Below are 19,890 nucleotides of genomic sequence, written 5' to 3'. Positions count from 1 at the left end.
CAATATCACTATATCCTACAAGAAACGGAAACAAATGTCTGTGCAGCATGAGTCTGGATTTTTTTTGCACGTTTTTTTCTTTCCCTGTCCCTGTTTTCCCTCCATAATAATCAGAACTCACCTGACTGATTAACTGTGGCTGGAGTTGCAGAGTCTGAGGAGCTTGGGTTACCATAGAAACAGCATTTGGCCGACTTGGGGAGTTGAGACCTGTGAGCATTCATCTCTGTCATTAAAACTGTATAAAACTACACGATAAAAGTAATATGAAAAGTTCTTTTGTGCTCACATACACCTGCACGCACACATGCACACACTCACAAGCACATATACCTGGACAGCGTAATAAGCAAGATTGGGAAGAGCTGGAGCAACCAGCGAAGGTACACACAGGGGCTCTCTCCCTCTCTCTCTCACACACACACACAAAAGCATATAATTTTATATGAAAAGCATAAGAAGGAAAGCAAGTCTATCCAAACTTGGCAGAGATGGGGCGACCAGCAAAGACACACATAGCGGCTCACTCTATCTATCTCTCACATCCACACACATTCATGAACACCCTAATAACCACGTCCATATGGACTGGGCAGAGCTGGGGCGACCAGCAAAGACACACACATAGGGGCTTACTCCCTATCTCTCTGTCTGTCTCTCACATCCACTCACATACAGGAACAGCCTAAGAACCAAGTCTATATTGACTGGGCAGCGTTCGGAAGACCAGCAAAGAAACACACAGGGGCTCTCTCTCTAACACACACACACACATACAGCGAAAGATTTAGAGTCTATACTGACTGGGCAGAGCTGGGACGACCAGCAAAGAAGCACAAAGGGGCGCTCTCTCTCTCATACACACTACACATATACAACAACAGCACAGGGGCGTCTATACTGACTGGGCAGAGCTGGGACGACCAGCGAAGGCACACACAGGGGCGCTCTCTCTCTCATACACACTACACATATACATCAACAGCACAGGGACGTCTATACTGACTGGGCAGAGCTGGGACGACCAGCGAAGGCACACACAGGGGCGCTCTCTCTCTCATACACACTACACATATACATCAACAGCACAGGGACGTCTATACTGACTGGGCAGAGCTGGGACGACCAGCGAAGGCACACACAGGGGCGCTCTCTCTCTCATACACACTACACATATACATCAACACCACAGGGACGTCTATACTGACTGGGCAGAGCTGGGACGACCAGCGAAGGCACACACAGGGGCGCTCTCTCTCTCATACACACTACACATATACATCAACAGCACAGGGACGTCTATACTGACTGGGCAGAGCTGGGACGACCAGCGAAGGCACACACAGGGGCGCTCTCTCTCTCATACACACTACACATATACATCAACAGCACAGGGACGTCTATACTGACTGGGCAGAGCTGGGACGACCAGCGAAGGCACACACAGGGGCTGGCGGAAGGGGTCGGAGCAGGGGAACTGCGCAGACTGTCTCTGGGAGGGGACCGTGGGTCCCAGCTGCTGCTGGGGCTGGTACGACAGGTAGGTACCCGACTGGAGCGAATACTGCAGGTAAGGGATCTCACTCACTCCCTGACTACTGCCCAAGTTCTGGGTTGCCGCCATCTGCAACATGATTCCAACATGATTCCCATACGTAAAAACGTTAAAGTAAAGGACAGAGACTTTCCAGTTCTAACCATATAGTGATGCTCATCTAGCATCGACATGATAATATAAACTTGCAGATGGGAAAAAAGGCAGTGATTTCAGTGTCTATTTAGCAACAATGTGTAAAACATAAATTGCAAATAATTAAAAACAGCTTTAAAAAACAAAACAAAAAAGCCCCATTGATTTCAGAGTCCATCTAATACCAATGTGTTTGACATAAAAATGCAGATGAAGAAAAAACCTCATGAGGTAACCAGTGATTTCAACGTTTCCTGTTGGCTATGCCCTTGGATGGAGTTGAGAAAAATTACATCATAACTGAAAGATAAAAGCTTAAAAAAAAAAAAAAGAAACCCAGCGATTTCAACGTTTTCTTTTGCTACGTTGTGGGGAGGAAAATTCTGTCAAAGCTGAAAGATTCACCAACCTGTGAGTGCAGAGCATTGATCTGGTTGTTGATCTGGTTGTTGTTGAAGGTCAAGGTGAAACCACCGCTGGTCGGCGGCACAACGTTATGCATGACATTGGCCGAGTTGCGACTGATGTCGTAGATGCCTGGCTGTGAGCGTCTGCAGATGTCCATGGCTGCCACACTCTGCTTCGTGCTGAAAACAGTGCAAGGTTTTCAAATTTAAATACCACCCCTGAAAATGGACTATGACTGCCTCTGTGGCCGGGTAAAAAAATAGTCATACACGAAAAAAAAAAAAAAGCATGCTTTGTACATACAAGTGGACATGGATTGCAGCCAATGAACACAGAAGAACCAGAAAAAGAATCTTAAATACTATTATTTTAAAAGATGAAAGTGCATTGTCTATAACGGATGTTCCACTCTATAAATAAAAGACCAGATTTCTGATCTGGAACTCACATGCTAAAAGGTGTTAAAATGTCTGAGGCTTTTTCTTTTCTTCAAAATCTTTAATAAAATAAAATCTTAAAAGGACAAAGGCAAATCAAAAAGTCTATACTACAGTCTATCCATTTCAATTTCAAACTTCAAGTGATACCAGATTTTTCTGCTGTAGTTGAAAGTCTGCAACTTCAAAAACACCATGTGCAAAAACCACTGTTTGCACTTTCCATTTGGATTAAAGCCTTGTTAAAAACCTGCCTGCCTGTCTCATTCTTACAAAGTAACCAAACACTATCCATTTTTTTCATCTCCACACTTTTTTCTTTCCTTAACCCCTAGGCTGCCTATATGACGAGATAGCTTTGCTGCCACAATGACAAGATAACTTGTCATTGAAATATTCTGACTTTTCCCTGGTTCGCATTGAGTTCGTTGACAAAAATACTGGTAGCTTTAGCTTGGGCAATCTTTCTAGATTCTATTCATAGCTAAAAACCCCATCTACGTCATAAGGCAGTCCTTTATTTGAACGATTTGGTTGGGTTACTGTATGTCCGACACCATGCTCAAGACATGCAATCGTGTTGTACTAAATCAACTAAGATCGTTTTCTTTAGCTGAAGCTCAGAGAGAATTCAAGTGTAAATTCTAAGGAGAAGACAGTGATGAACTTTTATCGGATGATTTGATAGAAAATAAAGGAAGCAATGAAGAGACTGGCCCAGATACGACTATCAGTGAGCGATGTAGCTGTAACAGACGACAGAAGGTGACAGAATTATTAGCAGGACAAAGTGTGAGCGATTTCTTGGCACTCAGCCAACACAGTCTGATGAGAACTGGATAAAGTGACCATGTGAGAGGGATGAAGAGGGGGCATGGTCACACATCCATGTTATCACTTGAAGAAGTCACAATGCATTGTGTATCTGTCTCTTTTTTCTTATTGTGGTTGTTCTGGTATATGTGTACTGGTATTATCCATTTGTCCAGAAAATATTATATTTTTGTGCAAATTACCTGCCTAATGTTTATAATGAACAAGTTGAAAATGTGACAAAAAACAAAGCACTGATTTCAAAACAACAGCATGTCACTGAAAATATATAAAATTGGAAAACATCACGTTTTGTATTCTTTATTCAGTTGTCTTTCAGAAAATACATACTTTCATGGGCCTGTCTCCAATAACAAAGAGCAAAGAATTTTCTGAAAATATATATATATCCGCTTTTTGTGGAAAAACCCTGGCACATAGATATTTTACTCAAATCTTATTTCCCTGGCAGCGAAAAGGGTTAATCCTCTCTCTTCTCATTTCCAAATGTGCGCTGGGTTGCACTAGCTATTTCAGATCCACACAATGGGTTCATACGAAGGTCAGGCACCAGCAGATGTGGTGTAGCATATATGGATCAGTCCTCACGCTTTGACACCACCTTGAAACTGAAGCTGAAGCATTCAAAATTTTCCTAAACCTACAAAATTAGCGTTGACTGGAGAGGTCTGGGGGGAGTGTAGGGGGGGAATCTCGACATTATCCAGACTTAATGCTGCTGAGATTGCTTTCTGTAACCCAGCCCAGAGGGGAGAAGAAAACTTAACGGAATTGAACCACCACCACCAAGACAAGAGCCAGGTAATGCTGAAGAGATCGCTTTTTGCAACCCAGCCAAGGGAGGAGAAAAGAAAACAAAAGAGAACAGAACAGAACCACCACCACCACCACCATGAAGACAAAGAGCCAAAAACCACAGACACCCACATGTTGAGGTGAGCGTAGTCGGCCAGGTGCGCCAGGTTGATGAAGCTGTGGCCCAGAGCCTCGGCGGGTGTGATGCGCGCCCCCTGCTCCAGCGTCAGCATGTACTTGAGCAGCTCGATGAACTGGTGCCGGTCCAGCTTCTCCACCAGCAGCTCACTGCCCTCCAGGTCCGTCGGCACGTTGATCTAAAGGAGAAAGAGAGACTGACTGATTGACAGGTGCATGCGGTTGAAACATTGATCTAAAAGAGAAAGAGAGACTGACTGATTGACAGGTGCATGCGGTTGAAATGCTGATCTAAAGGAGAAAGAGAGACTGACTGATTGACAGGTGCATGCGGTTGAAATGCTGATCTAAAGGAGAAAGAGAGACTGACTGATTGACAGGTGCATGCGGTTGAAATGCTGATCTAAAGGAGAAAGAGAGACTGATTGACAGGTGCATGCGGTTGAAATGCTGATCTAAAGGAGAAAGAGAGACTGACTGATTGACAGGTGCATGCGGTTGAAATGCTGATCTAAAAGAGAAAGAGAGACTGACTAACTGACAGGTGCATGCGGCTGAAATGTTGATCTTAAAGAGAAAGAGAGACTGACTGACAGGTGCATGCGGTTGAAACGTTGATCTAAACGAGAGAGACTGACTGACTGACAGGTGCATGCGGTTGAAACGTTGATCTAAAGGAGAAAGAGAGACTGACTGATTGACAGGTGCATGCGGTTGAAACGTTGATCTAAACGAGAGAGACTGACTGACTGATTGACAGGTGCATGCGGTTGAAATGTTTTTTAAGGCATGTTTATATTCAACTTGATGATGTGAAGCACTTTGAGCAGCATTGGTACTGGATATTGCACCATAGAAAAATCATGTATTATTATCATTATGCTCATACAGCGCCTGTCCTTCGGCTCAACACTAGGCTTGTACTACAGATTGGCATTAGCTAAAGCTGAGCCAATAGTAAAGACATACGTGTGTTTAACTTTTAAAAAAATATATAAATTTTCATTACAGTCAATGGAGTCATCTTTCATCCCTCTTCATTCCATGACCCTCTAGACCCCTTTTATTCAAAATCATGCTCATTTTTGTACCAATCCCCTTCCCCCACCCCCTCCCCTCCCTTTTCACATGCACACAATCGTAAGCACTTGTTTTTCTTGTTGTAAACACATCAACACAAGATCATTCTGCAGCCAAATCAAATGTACTTACCTGGCCAATGTCATCCAGGCAGTTAAAGATGTATTTTCTGGCTTCCTTTGATTTGATTTTTGTCTCAGCTTCATTTTCCTCCGGAGTCTGAAATAAAACACAATATTTGGTCGAATATATCTATTAACTCTCATGGATTCTGTTGTCCTCATCAAAACTTTGGTCAAAACTAGACATTTATCTTTTGTAAACAAGTCAGTCATCTTACAATTCTTCATAATGTCTTTTCTGGAGTACCCACACAGTATAACTTTCTGTTTTTGCTCATTTTCTTACATCAGAATGCAATATAAGCGAGTATAGCAATCTTCTAAAGAAAAACTTTGCTTCTTCTTCTGACATGAGCCAGCCAAGAAGTAATTACAGTCTATTTAAATGTTTCACTCTGGTCCAACAGTTGCTACTGCTTTTGTCTGGTGACATAGAAACCAATCCAGACCCAAACAATAACATGGACCTCAGTATCATGCATGTAAATATCCGCAATATGAGAAATAAGATTGATTTATTAGAAGCTGAGTATGTTAACTTTGATATCATCACAGTATCTGAAACATGGCTTTCAGATTTAGACACCAACAGTTCCATCCAAATTACAAACTTCCATCCACCTGTTAGATGTGACAGAACAAACGATCCACATGGCGGCGTTGCTATTTATGTGAAAAATAATTTATATTGTAAACCTCGCAATGACCTTCACGTTTAGAGGCTGTATGGGTTGAGACAAAATTAGATCAAACAAGTTTATTAGCTGGATCTTTTTATCGTCCACCTAACTCTAACGCTAATTAATGGAATTTGATCGAAGAAAGCATATGTAGAGCCAATGACACCACAAACAAATTCTTGATTCTTGGCGATTTTAATACTGATTTCCTAACAAAACCATCACCCCACTTAGTAGATATTTTGAATCAGTACCATATTAAACAGTTAATAAATGAACCAACGAGGATTACTGCAGTAACAAGTTCATGCTTAGATCTTATACTTACTCAAAGCCCCAGTATGATCAAATCAACGGATGTCATGCCTGCTATCTGCAGTGACCATTGTGTACCTTATGTGGTTGTCAGGAATACAGTAGTTAGAGAACAGTCATTTAAAAGAACAATTTTTAATTACAATAAGTTAGATAGATATAAATTTTGCAATCTCCTACACCAGGTTAATTGGGACGAAGTGACCAATAATAAAACAATTGACGAAAGTGTGGAAACGTTTTCAAATATTATAATGGATAAAGCTAAGCAATGTATGCCAATGAAGACTACCACTGTACAACCAAATGATGTCCCTTGGATGACAGATGAAATTAGGCTGCTAATAGACGAACGTAAAATAATTCATAAATTAGCTAAACAAACAAACCAACCAGAAGACTGGCTACAATTTCCGCGTTTTAGGAACTATGTTACATATAGAGAAAAACAAAGACAACTTGAGTATATCACCAATTTAGAAAATAAGATAACAACTTCATCCAATTTGGGAACAAAAGAATGGTGGAAACTTGTCAAGTCATTTTTGAGAAAGAAAGGTGTTGGGTCAGATGAAATCCCCCCTATTATATCTAACAGTATTGTCTATTATAAAAACAAAGATAAAGCTGATGTTTTTAACAACTATTTCATTTTACAATCCACTCTTGAAGATAGCGAAAATGATTTACCTGACATTCCATTCCTCGACTTAGAACTTACAGACATAGGTGTTATTCTAGATCTAAATAAAAATAAAGCAGTAGGGCCAGATCTTGTCCATAATAGATTGTTAATCGCCTCATTGCCAGCCATTCTAGACCCACTGACTAGGATTTTCAACGAAAGCCTTCATGAACCAAAAATTTCCTCTTATATACAAAACAGCATGTGTAAATCCTCTGCATAAAAAAGCTTCGAAGGATATATCTAAAGCTTTTGATCACGTTTGGCATAAGGGACTTCTTCTGTTAATATTGATATTAGCATTAGTTTACTATATTATGTACTGTTTGTTCATTTGTTTTATTTCATTATTTCATTACTTACTGTTTATCATGTGTGAATGTTATTTGATACAACTGATAATATGGTTCATCAGCCGTCATGATTAAATTGAACTGCAATGTAGTGAGCATAGTATAAGCTTTAAGCTTGTTGATGCTCTTTTGTCATTCATTGCATTGTAATCATGTGAATTGTTGAATAATTAAAGATTATTAAAACCAAAACAAAAAAACAAACCAAAAAAAAAAAAAACCCAACCAACCAAACAAACAAAAAAATTGCAGACAAACAAAAACAATTCCTCTTCAACTGTCTCAGTCAAATGATACACAAAGTGTAACAGTATCATTTTCTCTATAGATAATGAGAATATTAAGTTATCAGGGTCTGGACCCACAATCAAATACTTGTAAAACATTTTTAATGACCAATAAATCTTTTCCACATGTGAACAAAATAGCTGCACAACATAACAGTTGAGAAGCATTCAAACAGCTGTTTTTTGGTGTTTTTTCAGTTTAACTGTTTTCACCTCCAACCCCACATTCTTCCACTTCAAATACCCCCCCTCCCCCTCCTCCCTGCCCTACTTTTTTATGACCATTCCATACTAAAAAAGTAATTTATTGTAAAAAAAAAAAAAAAAAAAAAAATTCCCATCAGATTTCTAATAAAAACATTAAAAAAAAACCCTAAAAAAACACAAAACTGTCAACGCTCTAGTTCCAGTTTTGCATACCTTACAATGCTCATATCTAGCTAATTCTTGATATTGATTATATTTTTTCTATACACTTTATTCTAATAAGGATGGGTGTATTAATGATCTGCCATGGTCATGTAATGTGTCTCACTGCCAAACGTTTTCCTCTAAAAGGCAATTACGTTGCAAATTCATCCAGAGGCGGCATAGCGTTTATTGATTTAATGCTAATGCAGCTCTGCACTGTTATTTCAAAATTCCTTTAGACAACATCGATCCAATATCTGTGGCCATATCTTGTTGGCTTAAAAAACAACAACAACAGCAAACACTGGCATCAAGTTTTCCTGCCAAAAAATTTCTGATAAATTGATGTTTTCACTGATCAGGATTGGCAATCTTTGCCACTGATCCTCTGCATGGCCTATCTTTACTATTTTCTGTTGTTGTTTTCTTTAGTTTTTTTGTTTGGTTGGTTATTTTTCTAAGCTGTCTGTAACAAGGTCAAGACTTCAGTATGTTAGAGGGAAATACTGTCAAGTTTCTCACACTTGGGAAACGTGTAACCTCTACACCGTACCTTGAAAATTTGATCAAGATGAACAATCAACAGTTGACTTTTACAATCTATCAACTTTCAATCGTTAAGGTCAGGTTTTTCAATTCATTAAGACTTCAGCGTAGACAGGGCTAGTCAGCTGGGAAAGGCAGTAAAAGGCATCCTGCCCTCTCTTACAGATATTAATGCATTCCTTAGAATGCGTATTTCTCAGAATGTTAACTTAATTTCTGCTTTCCTGGGAAATCCGTAAAATACTAAATATGATATTTTCCTCACATCATCCTTTTAGATCATTGTGATGCCACTATAATCAAGAAGATAAGTGCATATAGACAGGGTTGTTGTTTTTTTTTATATATGCACACATACATGCAAATGTGCACACACATACACACACAATCTCTTTCTCTCTCTGAATCCCAGATAACAATAATGAATGAGTTAAACCATGTTCAACAACATAATCATCCACATCCACCCAACTTCAACACAACCACACACCCACTTCCCCTCCAACACAGTACTCATCTCTTTCGGAATCACAAAGATGTTACTGGAATCACAAAGATGTTATGATGTCTCCACCACCCCCACCCACCACCCTAAACCAGCTATCATATAAAACCTTCACCATTCTTGTCCAGACAAACTCTCTCACACAGACAGACAGACAGACTGACTGACTGACACTCTCTCTCTCTCTCTATCTCTCTCTCTCTCTCTCTCACACACACACACACACACACACACACACACACAAAAGTCAGCACACACACACACACACACACATATTTACACACACACACACACACACACACACAAAAGTCAGCACACACACACACACACACACATATTTACACACACACACCAGTCAGCAAACAGCAATCATCCATCACCAAGCTGTCCTGTTTGTGTTACATATGGCTCAGGTGGTTTATGGCACAGCTCCAAGCATAATAATACCCCTGACCTTCATCAGATTATTACCCCTAGGGTGGGTTGGGATGGGGTGGGGCTGGGGGGTCTGGGTCACAGAGGCAGACTGATAGGCATACATTATGGACTAGATGTCTGACCTTTCAACACCCCCTCAATGGTGAACAGAACCAATACAGACACACTGCACACAAGTTATCTGTTTGTGACACTGAATCTGACTGCCTGACAGGAATAACAGGCTTTGCTTCTCACCAGTGAAGTGATTGTGACAGTGATTGCACCCTGTCTTGCTCTCTCGCCCATGTATGTTGGGTGACAGAATAGAATTATGAGAAACTTGTAAGTATGTCACTCACACAGGCTATGATTCTGTACTATAAGCTTGTCTGAATTTTTAATCCTTTGAGCCCTGACCACCGCTTTACCGGTGGTGTGGAGGGGTGGCATAATGCCTGGCCACCGGTTGAGCGGTGCATAAACACTTGTGTTTTTCTATTGGTTGACTTATATTGAAGAGCCAATCAGAAAAGCTGTATTCTGATGTCAGCCAACATAGTACCAACATTGCTGCGCCTTTTCACTGTGTTTTGTGCATGTGCTTTGGATAAAAAAAGATCGATTTCTACCATGAAGCGTGCTGAGTCTCAACCTGACACGCCTCCTTTGATCAACTGATTCTGCATGCTCAGATTCATTTTCAACATCACTATCTGTAGCAAAATTATCTGATTCGAATTCCACCTCACTATCATTGTCATACTCTACTTCGATAAATCATGAAGCATATCAATTACTTGTTGTGTTGTGTACAGTTGTTTTCTCGCATGTTTTGTCCCTGATTTCTGCCCTGACGCGCCAGGCTGAGACTCTGCACGCTTCAAGTGTTTACGCACCACTCAACCGGTGGCTGGGCATTATGTCATTTTTCTCTGCCACCGGTAAAGCAGTGGTCAGGGCTCAAAGGGTTTAACCCCTAGGCTGCCTATATGACGAGATAACTCGTCATGGAAAGCATATCCGCTTCGCTGCCACAATGACGAGATAACTCGTCATCGAAATATTCCGACTTTTCCCTGCTTTACATTCAGTTCGTTGACAAAAATGCTGGTAGCTTTAGCTTGGGGAATCTTTCTAGATTCTATTCATAGCTAGAAACACCATCTGCATCATAAGGCAGTCCTTTATTTGAACGTTTTGGTTGGATTACAGGCCGCAGTCTTTGCCTGGCTCCTCTCCTCGCTCGCTCATCAAGACTCCGTGCTCAAGACATGCGATTGTGGCGAACTAAATCAACTAAGATTACTTTCTTTACCTGATGCTCAGAAAGAATTGAAGCATAAATTCAAAGGAGAAGACAGTGGTGAACATTTATAGATAAACTATCACTGAGTGATGCCGGCTGTTCAGCTCTAGCAGACGACAGAAGTCACCAAATTTTGAGCAGGACACAGTGTGGGCTATTTTCTTGGCACTCAGCCAACACGCTCTGATGAGAACTGGATAAAGTGACCCTGTGAGAGGGGTGAAGAGGGGGGTGGAGACTGAGGGGGCGTGGCCTCACATCCATATTATCACTTGCAGAAGTCACAATGCATTATGTATCTATTTCTTTTTCTTTTTTTTTATATTGTGGTTGTTCTAGTATGATTTTGTGTGTGCAGATATCCTTTTGTCCAGAAAATATGATATTTTAGTGCAAATTACCTGAATAATGTTTGTAATGAACAAGTTGAAAATGTGACAAAATAAAATGTTCACAATCCGGAAATATGCATCACCAACACCACTGCCAAACATACTATAATTCAACAAAACGCATTTTTTTCACTGATTCAGGTAATTCATACTATATCACAATATCACATAATGATCACTTTTCATTGATTAATGTGTCTGAAGGTTTTACTATAACAAGTAAAACTGGTTGTGGATAACAAGCAATGAAATTACTTAAGTCTAGCAGTTAAAAAAGAAAGAAAGAAAGAAAGAAAAAGTCACAAAGTCACTGTCAATCTCTCTGAGAATCTCTCTCTCTTCTCCCCCCCCTTCCTCCCTCCCTTCCACTTCCTTCCTCAGTTTCTTCTCCTTGGAGAGAGAGAGGGCACGCCAGAATTGAAGTGAAGGCCCAAGGGGAGGAGGGAGGGCGCCAGAATTGAAGTGAAGGCCCAAGGGGAGGAGGGAGGAGGAGACAGAGAGAGGGGGGGGCGGGGTGGACTGGTGAGGAACTGACCTTGAGCCTCCAAAAGCCCTGGAAGCCAGTCTCATTGGCTTCATGGATGAAGAAACGTGTTGTCTTTGTCGCCCGGCTCAGCAGTTGTTCTGGGGGGAGGCCCTGAGTCTGGGAGATGTACCGGATCTGAATAAAGACAACACACAGGTCACAGTTTCATTTATGTGCTGGTGTGGAAGTTTGGGAGTGAGGAGTATGCGTGTTTTGAACGATGCCATGAGTGTATGCAGTAAAATTGTGGGAGTGAAACAAGCTAGTATGCAAGAGCTGTATGAAAGTCGAGTGGTTAAAAAAAGCAGGCAGATAGCAACTGGCGACACCCATATTTTAGCAAGTATTATGAGCTATTGCCATCAGGACGACGCTACAGAACTTTTAAGTTGAAATCCAGAGCTCTGGAGACTTTTATTCCACGTTCAATCCAACTTTTAAATTCTTGAGAACTGTGTGTGTATGTGTGCGCGCGCATGCACTCTCATGTAAGATGTGTGAAAGTCCGTGCATGATAGGCTGTACCTTGTTCTAGTTGTGTGTGTGTGTGTGTGTGTGTGTGTGTGTGTGTGTTTACTGAGCTTAAAAATGTGACAATTGGTTATAATGAATGTGCAATATGTAGGAGGAATAATGTGCAATATGCAGGATGAATGTACAATGGAATATGTCTAATGCTAACGTCCATATTCTAAATATATTTGTTTAATAATTACGATGTAATAATTAATTGCAATGTTTTTAAAAGCGAATATGTGAAATGCTTTTATTTGAGAACATATGTTTATTACTCTTGTTTAATCAAGTACACACACACACACACACACACACACACACACACTCAAACCAACTAAATAACTGACTATTCAATCAAGGAAACTCCAGGTATGCCTCACTACAGTCTATCAGGAAGGTAAAAATTTTTTACTCAACAACATTTCTCTGGATCAGACAACACTACAGTACATGTATAGCAGTATATAATGCAAAAAAAAATTTTTTTTTTTTTTTTAATTAAAAAATCAAGCAAGTTGATTGGACAGAAATGGGCATTGTTCCAGTGTCCACATCCTTATTTTATAATACAGGAGGTTTTTCAATGTTGTATTGTTTGAAAGTCATGACTTTGTCATATCAAAAAGACAATGACAAAGGCTCACTATTAACAGATATAAAAGTTCACCCCCTTCCCTCCCAGGCACAACTGGAAAACAATCTCAGTACTGTGTGTTGTAACACTGCCAAGTGTTTGCTGCATAAATAAACAAGTAAAAGCTGGGTGGATACAGATGGGAGGAAACAAAACAACAGCACTTTGTTAACAATATGCACTCTTTCACATCAGCTGGAAATGTTCCAAGGTGATAAGTGAATTGAAGCCAAAACATTAAGTCTCCTACAGACCTCTTCAAAACAATCCAAAACAATTTTGCTCAGAATAAGATCAGTGAGATGTCTCCTGCTTCTTAGCTTGGCACAGCATAGAAACACTAATATTCTGTACCGTCTCTGTAACAAGGCAGAGAAACGGAGCCCTATGTTTTAAAAAATAATAATAATAAAAGAGAGTTTCTTTCCCCCCCTTCAAATGGACAGGAGAGTGGGACTAAGAGAGTGATAAAGTTGAAAGAAAGAAACCAGTGAAACACCAGTACAATGGGGACATCAATAATGACACTCCCTGCATGCAAGACACATTTAAGGTCAATGGAGGCATTTCTACAATTAAAACTCAAATAGAGAGACTTCCACGCCCCTTCTTTGTATCTTTAACTGGACATATGTAAAGAAAATGGTATCCTATTTTCCTAGATCCATTTTTTTACAGGGCAACATATTTATATCGGGGATTGGAATTTGTTATTTTGATACACTACTTTCCTAGATCCATTTTTTTACAGGGCAACTTTTATATCGGGGGATTGGGAATTGTTTCTTTTGAAAAATGGTTTCACGTGCATTTTTGTAATCATACAATGAGTTATGAATGTGATGTGCTGCTGTGAAGTGCAGATTTGTTGTCAGATGGTGTCATGAAGCTGTCCAGGTTAGGGACATTTTTTTGCCTGTAAAGGCATCTAGTGGCTGGGGACAGGCCACGGGTTTTGCTTTGTGCCTAGGTGCCATGGACTGGGCACAGGACTTCATAGAACTGGATGGTGGGACCATCGGGACGAACTATTGGCACAGATGATGAACGTGATGGTGGGACCATCGGGACTTGCTGAGTGAGGAGCCAGGAGCTGGCGAGACTGCTGAAAAACATTCAAGGTGGTGAAGTTAAAATTCTCCCCCCCACCCCCCCCTCCCCCCCTAAAAAAAATTATATTCCAGTCCAGGCCATGAATAGCAGCTTTTGATATCTTTCTTAATAATAAATAAAAGGATGTGGTTAATAAGTGTTTCGTGTTTTGGGGAGAGCACGTTCTGATTGGAGTGACAAGTGAACAGATAGCAGGCATACACTTACAAGCAAACACATTCATTCTTATTCCGTTCTTTCTGTCTATCTGGCACTTTCTTTACAACATACACTTGTCTTCCCTTTCTCTGACCCATTTAACTTGCAAAAATTAAAGAGTGCACCACGTGTACACACAGCTAAATCCCTTTCAAGTTGTCACCATCACTAAAACCAAGAAGTATTTCACCCCCAAAAGGTTTCATTTAACTCGCACAAATTAAAGAGTGCACAAAGTGCACACTACATCCCTAACAAGTTGTCACCATCACCAAAACCTACAGTTATTTCACCCAAACCAACCTGATCGTATTCTGAAGAACCAGGATACAGAGGCCAGCCCAGGAACAGCTCGGCAATGACACATCCCAGCGACCACATGTCAATGGCCTCCGAGAAAGGCAGCCCCAACAGGATCTCAGGAGCCCTGAAATACACACACACATTGGTCACAGACCCCCGGTAATGTACCCAAGAAAGCAAGGCCTTCAACTTCAAGACTCACTTGTAATGCCATTTTAATCCAGCAAAGAAATCAAAAAAAAGAAAGAAGAAAAAAAGAACACCGCAAAGCAGATCATCTGTCAAAACTTACACATTGATGCGACTTTGACCTTCAACACACATTGGTCACAGCCCCCACCAGAAATGCAAGAAAATGATTTTTTTTCCAGAAACAGTTTAAACTATTCATCATTTCATGTCACTCACTTTAAAAAGAACATGAAAAAGAAAATGAACAGTAAATCATAAATCACTCGTCCTGAGAAAGTGAAAACTGGAAACAGTACTGTTTTCTGGTAACAAGACAGGGTTTCCCATTATTTAGTCTCTCTGGAAAAGAGGGAAAGTGTTTCATAAAATTAACAGATAATACTGCCTTCTCATTACACTGGGGGTGGGGGGAGGGAGTAGAGGGGGGCGTTCTTTCACTCTAGAATAGTGTGTGTATGTGTGTGTGTGTGTGTGTGTGTGTGTGTGTGTAAGAGATGTGGGACAAAGAGCCTGTGTATGAGTGAACACACATTCAAGCGTAAGCTAAATATATCAGGATGATTTTTGTGCACGAGTATCAATAAAAATACTTCTTATCTCTGCACTGAAAAACAAATGTGGTAAAAAAAAATTTTTAAAAAAAAAATTTCAAGTTGCAAGCACAAATGAATTATCCACCATAATTTTAACATGCTGCGCAGATGTCTGCATTCTTCATTGCTTTTCTCTGAAAATAAAGAATACACTCAGTTCAGAAATTCTTGGCATGCTTGGCAGGAAACAAGAGGAAGGGAGAAATGAGGGTGGGGGGTAAAGGGGCAGTGCCAGCTTTATTAGTTCTCCCCTGAAATGTTCTGGCAGCAGGTTTTGAACACAAGTGGCAAAGCACCCCCCTCAGACAGCTTGTAGAGTGAGGGTCTGTTTTACATCAAGACCAGCACAGAAAGGGGAAAAGGAAGGCGGGCTCAGCAGCCAAGTTTGCAAATCTTTTACAGAATGCAGCACTGAAGTTCATAGAGTAGTGTGGAGGTTAAGCTGCCCTATGTAACTGAATTATTAACACAAAATATACAAAACACAAAATATACAAAAGAGTCCCTCTCAAAAAAACAAAAAAAAAAAAAATTTTAATCACCATCAATTCAAAAATTGTTTTGAAACTTTTTAAAGCTTTTACACAATTAACACACACAGTGGCAAACTCTAAAAAAAGCATCTTCCAATATTAATTTAAGACAAACTCGTCTAGAAATAGGCACTCTTCATTGGACTCTAGCCCAGATCATGGGTGCCCCCCAACACAGCTAGACTGCGATGTATACATCATTACATGGACTGATACTGATAGATCTTTAAAGAACCTTGCATCTGCAGGTACATGATTTGAAGTTAAATATATTTCTCACTCCACCTGTTTATAATTATATACACTTGTTCTGATTACTTCATAAACTGATGAGAAATGATCACAAGTGTATCTATTATAAATATTATAAATATATCCTGTGAGTGAATGGGTGAGTGCAAGTCAGAGAGAAAGAGACAGACAAGACAGAGAGAGAGAGAGAGAGAGACAGAGAGAATATGACTGTGAGTGTGTGTGTTCTGTTTGTGTGTGTGTGTGTGTGTGTGTGGTGGTGTGAATCACAGTATATCCATGCACACATCTGATGCGGTTTGCGCTATTGTGTGAGCACCCAGTAATCATCTCCACCCCACCAAAGCAAGCACACAAACAGGAAAAAAACTTTGTCACTGTGTTAAACTTCGGAGGCCAAAAGACTAGGAGGGAAGTTGTGAGTGGCAGGGGAGGGGGGAAGTGTGTGTGTGTGTGGTGGGGGGGGGGGGGGGGGCAGGGATTGGGAATCACATCTGTAGCCAGCCCTCCTCTTTATCCCCCAGAAAGGAATGCGTTTCAATCACTGGCCTATTGATCCAGACTGGGCCTGCATCCAAGTGCAGAAAAACAAATGTGGCCTCCAGGAGGGGGGTCTGTGTGTGTGTGTGTGTGTGTGGATAAGTGCCTATGGTGCTGCATGGGGGTGCGGTGTGGTGTGGTGTGGTGTCCTGTCATGTGACTTGGCATGGTGTGGTGCAATGTGTGTGCATGCACGCACTGGCTTGTCAGGGCTTTGGTGTGGTGATGTGTGTGTGTTGTGTTGTGTTGTGCTGCTCTGTTGTTCTGCTGTACTGTGCTATATTCTTTGTGTGTGTGTGTGTGTGTGTGTGAGGCTGGGCATGCTGCATCAGTCTTACACTGTGACGCAGTGTGAAACTTAAAACCCAATTAATATGAACAAGAGAGGAAGTCCAGTAATTTCATCTGTCTGATCAAGATAAGAATAACAAATTACACTTTGTTCCTGGCCCACAATAACAACCTGTGAGCCTCAACTCATGTGTATATATATATATATATATATGTGTGTGTGTGTGTGTGTAACCACCAGTGAACCTCAGCTCATGTATATATATATATATATATATATATATATATATATATGTGTGTGTGTGTGTGTGTGTGTGTGTGTGTGTGTGTGTGTGTACACATGTGTGAGTGTGAGAGTGTTTAGAGAGAGAGTGTGTGAGTGTGTGTATGTGCGTGTGTGCACTGTGTGTGTGCGCTTGTGCATGCACGTGTGCACGCATGCACATGCATGCACCAGTCAAGCATGAAAAATACCAGTGTTCATGTTCCTGCCTGAATTGTACAGTATAACATCATTTCAGTGAAGAAGTGAATGTGTCTGAGCGTGTAGACTGGTAGTGTGCTTGCATGTGTGTGTGTACGTGCTCCTGTGAGCATATACTCAAGGGAACAACCTTCTGTTTTATTCCCCTGACCTGTTCAAGACTAAAGCCCTCCTGTTCCACTGTACAGGGGGAAACAAAGACACTTGTGGAGCTGAGCAGACACACACAGTGTTGCCCCCCTTCAGGGGTCACACCAGCCTGCTACCTTGCCCTGTTCTCCCCCTATCTCAGTATCTGTGTATCAGCGGCAGACACCTGCCCCTTCCAACCACTTCAAGGGTTCAAGTGAGATTGTGAACCCCAGCCAGCACACACACACACACACACACACACACACATCCCCTTTCCCTTCCTTCCTCCCCAACTCCCTCAGGCAGCCACAACAACAGCCCTTTCCATACACTTGGGACAGTTTTTATCAGCCACTAAGATACCAACCCAACTCCTCTCTCCCTCACTAGTCAGGGCAATGTGGTCCCCTTCTGGTCATGTGAAAACCTGGACCAGCAATGCTACACACAACTGGTATTCTGTTCAGTCAACAATGTAAAAATATTCTGTACACAGGGCCCAGGGGGTCAAAAGTACTGGTTACTAGGCAGGAAGCACATGCAAATTGATCAACTTCTAGGGTAAAGACCCCCAGTCAATGCAGTCTGGTCACGAACTGCCTCCACTCTTCCTATCGACCAAATGAAGTCAGCCCTGGAAAAACCGCTTGCGTGGACGGACTCCTATGGAAGGGAGCATAATTGGTGTGGACACACTGGAGATCGATTCATGTCTCCTGGCTCAATATGTCCATGATACAAAAACAGTGTTAACAACAAAGCAGCCACCCAACATGCCTGACATAAATGGCTGACTTTAAATTGATTAATTTCAATTAACTTTTCTTTTTTCTCTGATATCAGTCTATCACTCTCAACTCCCCACTACCAAGCTACAAATATGTTTTTTTTTCATTTCCCTTTCCCTCCCCATGCGTTCTTATGCAATATTTTGTCATCAATCCTGGTGTTCATGGTTGTCCAAGTGTGAAGCAAACAAAATATATCTTCAACTAGTGGACAACTGTAATAGAAGGCAAGTACTGACTGATTATCCATTCACACGGATTAACAATAACAGAGCACTATGGAAACGTGTGTTCAGACAACTCTCTCAGACCTAGATTTCTTCTTCATTCAGTGTAAGTTCTGTGTTTGAGAGAGAGAGAGAGAGTGTGTGTGTGCATGCGCGTGTACATGTGTGTGTGTGTGTGTCTGTGTGTACTACTGTCAAGCAACATACAAAATAAAATGAAAAATGCATGTTCCTGCCTGTATCATACAGTGTATTATGTCTGTGAAGTAATGTATCCAGCACTTTTCTGAAGCCTCCACAATGAATTCATTTAATGCTCTCAATTGTCAACACTGACTAGTAAATACCCTGAGCCCTCCTTTTCCCACGATCTGCCCTCCTGTTCCCCAGATCCCTGTCATGCCTATGCTTGTTCTCTGTGTCTACGTGATAGTGTGTGTGTTCGGTAAACCCTGTCACTATCAACAACAGAATACATCTGTAGACAAGACTGCAACTGTAAGACAGCTGAATACCAGTAAAACTGAAAGACTGTGAAGTGATAAGCGTAAAGGTAACACAAACACCTACAAAAGGTAACAAAACACCCACAAAAATAGAAAAAAAAGTGAACTAAACAAGCTTTAAATGCTGAAATGGTTGCAGTTTAACCAGAAGCACAGAATCAGTGCTCCAGACACAGCTGAGCAAGCTACGTTTAACTACTTTAGTCATTGTTTCACCAGTGGCCCAGCTGGATTCCTTTCCTCATTTTCCTTTTATTTGAATAATGTTTGAAAAACGGCTCTCTCTTTTCCTTACTCCATACCCCTAACAGTAACAGGGTTAGCCTGTAAACACACACACACACACACACACACACTCTCCTCTCTCTCTCTCTCTCCCTCCCTCTCTCTCCCTGGCTGATCAATCCATCTTTCCTCCTCCCCCTATCTGAGTCAGTGCATGGATGACTGTTTTCTCTGTGACCCTGTTCTCCTTGCCAACAGCTGGGATACATCATCTACATGTTTGTTCATCCTTAATCCTCTTGCTCACCATCTCTGCCCACTTCAGGTTCACCTTCAAATGAAAGCAGTGCATTTGTTTACTCAACTGAGCTTTCAACAAAGTCAGTGAGATTGCAGGATACAATCCAAGCAAAGTCGATTAAATGTTAATTGC

At 41.1% G+C, this 19,890-nt stretch overlaps 1 protein-coding gene across 5 annotated transcripts in view; it reads right to left on the bottom strand.

Annotated features, from left to right (window-relative positions):
- LOC143301539 (homeodomain-interacting protein kinase 2-like) overlaps positions 1-19,890 on the bottom strand; it is a 62,928-nt gene that overhangs the window by 31,144 nt on the left and 11,894 nt on the right. For all 5 annotated transcript variants that reach the window (XR_013057809.1, XR_013057808.1, XM_076615910.1 and 2 more), the window contains exons 3-9: positions 14,695-14,818; positions 11,940-12,065; positions 5,515-5,601; positions 4,297-4,481; positions 2,100-2,277; positions 1,411-1,624; positions 122-210 (exon numbers count right to left, since the gene is read on the bottom strand). Coding sequence is in view for 3 of the 5 variants with exons in the window: in XM_076615910.1 (XP_076472025.1) it covers positions 122-210; positions 1,411-1,624; positions 2,100-2,277; positions 4,297-4,481; positions 5,515-5,601; positions 11,940-12,065; positions 14,695-14,818 (1,003 nt within the window). In the remaining 2 variants the exon portion in view is untranslated. The remainder of the gene's footprint in view (positions 1-121; positions 211-1,410; positions 1,625-2,099; positions 2,278-4,296; positions 4,482-5,514; positions 5,602-11,939; positions 12,066-14,694; positions 14,819-19,890) is intronic.

The sequence above is a fragment of the Babylonia areolata genome, chromosome 27 (genome assembly GCF_041734735.1).
Source record: "Babylonia areolata isolate BAREFJ2019XMU chromosome 27, ASM4173473v1, whole genome shotgun sequence".
NCBI lineage: Eukaryota > Metazoa > Mollusca > Gastropoda > Neogastropoda > Buccinidae > Babylonia > Babylonia areolata.
This window is presented reverse-complemented; position numbering and strand designations above follow the sequence as displayed.